The sequence below is a fragment of the Geospiza fortis genome, unplaced genomic scaffold, assembly GCF_000277835.1.
Source record: "Geospiza fortis unplaced genomic scaffold, GeoFor_1.0 scaffold172, whole genome shotgun sequence".
Taxonomy (NCBI): Eukaryota; Metazoa; Chordata; class Aves; order Passeriformes; family Thraupidae; genus Geospiza; species Geospiza fortis.
Genome location: NW_005054309.1, coordinates 3,213,688 through 3,219,244, shown reverse-complemented (window position 1 = coordinate 3,219,244; position 5,557 = coordinate 3,213,688). Strand labels below are relative to the sequence as shown.

Sequence of the window (5,557 nt, the reverse complement as noted above, 5' to 3'; positions counted from 1 at the left end):
TGGCGCCGGGCCCGCCTGCGCCTCTTCCTCTGCGTGGAGGCGGGCACCATGCCCCATGCCCAGGAGGAGAAGCTGCGCCAGCTCCTCAAGGACCTGCTCAGCCAGGCCCAGATCCAGCTGGTGCCCTGGGATGCCATCACCCGCCTGCACTGGCAGACCTGCCAGGGACCCTCAGGAGGGCCAGCGGAGGAGGAGGAAGAGGAGGAAGGGGTTGTGAACTTCCCGACCAACACCACCCAAGTGTCAGATGAGTACGTGCGTGCCGCCAACAAACTGGTCCTGGAGCAGAGCCCCGCGCCGGCTGTGCGCTTCCTGTACTTGCCGCGGCCGCCGGCCGACACCAGCCTCTACCCGCTCTACCTGCACCAGCTGGAGCTGCTCACCCGCGGGCTGGGCCCCACCGTGCTGGTGCACGGGGTGAGTGCTGTCACCAGCACCCAGCTCTAGGTGACCCCCAGGTCCCCCTTGGCTCCCTGCACACTCCTTTGCCCAGTGCCTTTAGCAGCCTGAGCCTGAGGATGGCCCCAGTGTCTCCATCCTGGAGGGCAAAGAGGGTACCCCACAGTGAGAGGTGGGTGCGGGGAGGGGGTTTGATTTTTGGGGATGTCTCCTGCAGAGGATTAAAGCTGCCCTGGCAGGATCCCGGCACAGCTCTGGGGCTGGATGGGCAGCACGGTGCATTCACGGTGCCTTTTCTTTGGAGTAGGGCATAGCAGGGTCCTGGGGGGGGCAAGCGCTGGGTGCCCCAGTTGTCTGCTGGGAGCCCCTTAGTTGCACCCTGCAACCCCCTCTGTAGTTCCTCCCCTGCCGCAGCCCCCATCCTCTCCTCCGCCAGCTCCTCCGGGCACCCAGCCAGCAGCGGGGATTGATTAAAGGCAGCCTCGACCTTGGTGCCCCAGCTCCCCGCCATCCTCCTGCCTTTCATTAGGAAAAATTAAATGGGAAAGGGTGGGGGAGGGGAGCCTGGAGGCCTGGGCTCCCTGTGTGAGGCTGGGTGGGTGGGGGAAGCAGTCGGGTGCTGGCCCTAATGGCTGCAGCGTATGGCATCCTGGGTCTTGCTCCGTACCCCCAGTGCTGTTGGAGGGGGGCTATCCAGATGCTTTAATCTGTAGTCCCCCCACCCCTATGGCTGCTGATCCCCTGGTGCTGGCAGAAAATGGGGAAATTATTTGTGGTGGGGTCCTTACCCACACACCTGGGTCTCCTGACCTGTTTTTTGGGGCATTTTTATTTCCCCACACACATCATGACCTGCAGGGGGAAGCTGGCCTTGCCCCCTGCCCTCCCTTATTGATTAGAGAAGGGCAGGAAATTGCCTGGGTGCTGGACGATAAATCCATCGGGTGCCTGGCAGGTGGGCAGTGTGCCCAGTGCTGCCTGATGGATTGCTTCCTATTAGCCCCAGCACGGGGGGTTGCTTCCAGCCAGGCTGGGCTCCAGCATGGGTGACAAGTGTGGCACTGCTGCCTGTGCCTGCTCTCACCAAATTTGGCACTGCTGGCTGGCAGCTCTGGTCAGGCAGAGGGCTGGCAAAACCCAGGTGGTTGGGTGCAGCTGGGGGGAAAAATGTTGGAGACCCACATTTTGCAGTGGATTGTGCCCTGGCTGGGGAGGAGGAGGCTGGGGCTGGCTCTGCTCCCTGCTGCTGGATCTGGGTGCCCTGGGGCGAGCACCACGTGTCCCACGGGATTTATTTACAAACAGTCAGAAGCTGGCACAGGGCAGCCTGGCACCAGTGGGACCCGGAGGCCTATAATGTTAATTATCACCACGTAATTAAAAGCCCATAAAAAGCCTCACACTTCATTAAATTAAAGCTTCCCCTGACTGTGCCCATGGGCTCCAGCAGAGTTAACCTTGGCCATGCCAGGCACCAGCACCTCTGCAGGCAGGGTCTGGCGCTTAGGGGGGCATGGGACCCCAGGCTCAAGACCATGCAACCCCCACAGCATTGCAGGGCATGCAGCATTGCCCATGCATGAGCACTCTGCAACACCATTCGTGTCACACCTGGGCCACATGTGCCTGGGCACAGCCAGGGCTGCTGTCCCAGTCAGAGATGCCCACGCAGGGACACGGACATGTGTGCCCATGGCACCACTGCAGACACACTGTCACACACCCCGTGGCACGGGCAGGGGCTGGCATGGGCACGCACAGGCACAGCCAGGTGTGTCCGTGCAGCATCACGGCCGCTGCAGAGGCGGCACCGCGCGCCCGCGCCACGGCTCCGGCAAACCAGCTCCGGCACGCACCGCCCACGCGGCACACACCTACACAAACAGCAGTTTTCCTCTTTCCCAACAGCCAGAGGTGCAGACAAACAGCCACACTCACACCCTTGCATCTCCTCCAGACTCCCACCCATTGCTGTCTGTGCCCAGAGGGGATGGACTGTGCAGAGAGCACCCATCTGTGCCTGCCCCCTCCGTGCCTTGATTTCCCTGAGTGCTGGGCTGGGCTGCGGTAGAGCCCGGTGAATGGGGGACCCCCCCAAACCCTCCTGGTGCTCTGGATTAGGGGTGCTACGCCAAGGTCTGGGCGGGGATACAAAGTGGGGAGGGGGCCCACCAGCACACGAGCAGGGACGTGTGTGTGTATGTGTGTAGATGTTCACACAGGAATATGCATAAACGAGGAGAGAGTGAGTGTGCGTGTGCACATGGAAGGGGGTGCTGTGCTGGGGGCTACACACGTGCACAAGGGCTGTCTGTATGTGCACACACATTGGTGTGGGTGTATATACCCACCCCTAGGTGTGACACCCTGATGTGCACACAGGGCTCCAGGAAGGGGGAGCCAGTGGAGCACACACCCTTGGCACATGCATCTGCCCAGAACCCCAGGACTCTGCTGCCAAGTGGGGCCGTGGGCAGGGGGCTCCGGGGGCGGGTGCCCATGTGCTGGCCCTGCGGGGGTGGGCAGCCAACAGGGCCTCGGCTATTTCTTGGAAATTTTGCAGCATTCATTTCAGTGCAAATAAAAGCTGTCATTGCCGGAGAAATGATACTGATCGGGGTCTGAAAAGACAGCAAATTACCCGCCTGAAAATGCACCGCTGGAAAAAAATGCATATTAAACACACAAAAAGGCACTTTGCCATCAGCCGCGCTCCCCCCGCCGCTCCAGAATAACCACACTTTACATAATTCTCCCTCTCCACCTCCGAATTAATTTCGCAGACAGAGGCAGAGGCAACCCTCTGACAATAGCGGAGGGGAGACGCAGCGGCTGCGGGGGGAGTGGGGCTGGGGGCTGCTGGGGGGTGCTGTGCTCTGAGTTGGGGGCATGGCACTAATGGGATGCAAGGTTTGGAGCTGGGGGAAACCGAGGGGTTTAGGGGAGGAGGGGGACGACTGAGGGGTTTGGGAAAGGTGAGTCCACGGGTGAGGGTTGTGGGTAATGGGTGGATGCACCCAGCTGTGGGGCGGAGCGCTCTCGTACTCCCGCCTTGGGTGCAGGGGATGGGACTTATCACCCACCCTAAGCAGGCAAGTCTTGGGCCAGGTGTTTCCTATAAGGGGCAGCCCCTCACTGGTGCAAACCTCCGCCAGGCATGTGGGTGCACCAAAAGGCCGTGTTGCCCACCCAGGCTGACACTCCCACACTAGCATCCCTCTGAGAAACCCCCGGGAACCTGCCCTGTTTTATTGGGCGTGAAGGCACCATGCCCTGCGCCCCAGCACTGCCGAGGGAGCACAGTGGGGGTCTGGAGGTGATGGTGGGGGGGTTCATCTGGCTGAGTGCTCAGCGCTGATGGGGCTGACAGAGGTGAGAGCGGGTGGTGGAGGTTGGCACCGCGCTGCTTTGCATTTTCAATGACAGACCCATGCCGGGTGCTCGGGAGAGTGGAAAAATCTTATTTGTCACCTGCTGGCGATGCGCGGAGGCTCCCGCGCCGCGGCTAATCTTGGGGAAAATGAGGATGCCGGCGGGGTGGCCCGCGGGATGGGCAGGGCGGAGCGGGGCTGACGGGCTGGCTGATGATGAGCGCCGGGCCACGGGATGCTCACACCCTCCTGGTGATCTCTGGGCGTGTTGGCCCCATGGCACGGATCCTGCTGTTGGGTGTGTGTGGGCTGGGCAGCGCTTGGGCATCCAGAAGCAGGTGTCCTGTCCCCCAGCCCAGTCTGCAAAGGGGTAAACTCTTTTCTTCCATTCCAGCTCCAGCAGCAGCTTGCCTCGCAGTACCAGTTCCACAGGTTGGCACTGCCTGCACATCCTCTCAGGGCACTCAGCGGACCTTTTTTGGGAAAGTCAGCATTTGGAAGAGGCTGCAGGCACTGCCTGATGCCCCATATTTACCCACAGGTGCCCATCCCACACCTGCTATACCCTGGCTTTTTGAGATGCTAACACCTGCGGGACACCGCAGTGCTCTGCGGCCAGCTCAGATTTATCCATTATTTTATATCCACACGCCTTTAATTTTTACAGCCCTGTTGGAGCAATACCCAGGGCTGTTAATAACACCAGGCCCTCCCCGCCCTCCATGTGCATCCATCATGCTCCAGCCAAGGTACCAAGTGTGTCTCAGGCCTGGGTAAGTGCAGGCATGGGGAGTCCCATGCTCGTATCCTCCAGCCAGCACCCTCATGAGCAGCAGGGTGGATTCCCTGTGCCCAGCCTGACTGGGTGCCCTTGTATCCCACTGGGGTTGGTGATACCTGGCTGCTTAGGGTACCCGAGCCTGAGGCGTCTCTCTTGTGGGATTGATGATTCTCTCTGCCTTGGTGTGGGCCCCATGAAAGCTGAGCTGCAACACCTGAGCTTGTGCTTAGTGTGCCAGGGTATGTGTGGATGGCAGTGAGTGCTTGAGTGTGAGAGCATGTGTGAAGGCACAGAGTGTGTGTCTGTGCTGCTGCATGTCAGTGTGTGGGTGTACACATGATGTACATGTGTGCCACTACCTGTGCAGGTGATGCTGGGTCTGGCTGCTGCAGAAGGCACCGTGCCCAGGCCATGCCCAGCATCCCAGCACAGAAAGAGCAGCCTCAGCAGCCCCAGGCACCGAGAGCTGTGCCTGGGGCCAGACCACAGTACCCATAGGACAAGAGACCAGGTCCCACATCACTGAGCCACCTGTGCCATGACAAGCAGGGCCCCATGCCACAGCACAGCACCCAGTATGTGCTGTCCCACCCCAGCACCCAGGAGACCCAGAGCCCCCTCTGAGCACCCAGGGATGTGCTGGCACGGGAGGGTGAGGGTAGCAGGGCACCCCTGAGCTCAACAGGCAGGATGGCCGCGGGGGGCCAGAGTACCCAGGCACTGCAGGGGGCCACCGTGGGAATTGCTGGGCTATAAATCTCCTTGCTGGGCCCCCCCCGTGGCAGAGCAGCTCACGATATTTATGTTGGGGATTTATCTGCAATGCAGTTTAATATTCCCGGACCTTTGCCTGTGTGTTCAGATGCACGGCTTCCTCCTCGTGCCACCCCTGCCACCCCCGTGCCCACCATCTCACCCGGAGCCTTTCAGGCTCTGTCTCCTGCCCACCCGCAGTCCTGTCCCCTGCACCCGCCCTGGCAGAACGGGACCGGGCCGGGCCGGGCCC

General features: G+C 61.0%; 1 protein-coding gene across 1 annotated transcript in view; it reads left to right on the top strand.

Annotated features, from left to right (window-relative positions):
• SLC12A9 (solute carrier family 12 member 9) overlaps positions 1 to 2,863 on the top strand; it is a 12,772-nt gene extending 9,909 nt beyond the window's left edge. The window contains exon 15 of the mRNA XM_005419119.2: positions 1 to 2,863. Within this exon, the coding sequence (XP_005419176.1) occupies positions 1 to 447 (447 nt within the window). The 3' untranslated portion in view covers positions 448 to 2,863.
• The last annotated feature ends 2,694 nt before the right edge of the window (positions 2,864 to 5,557 follow it).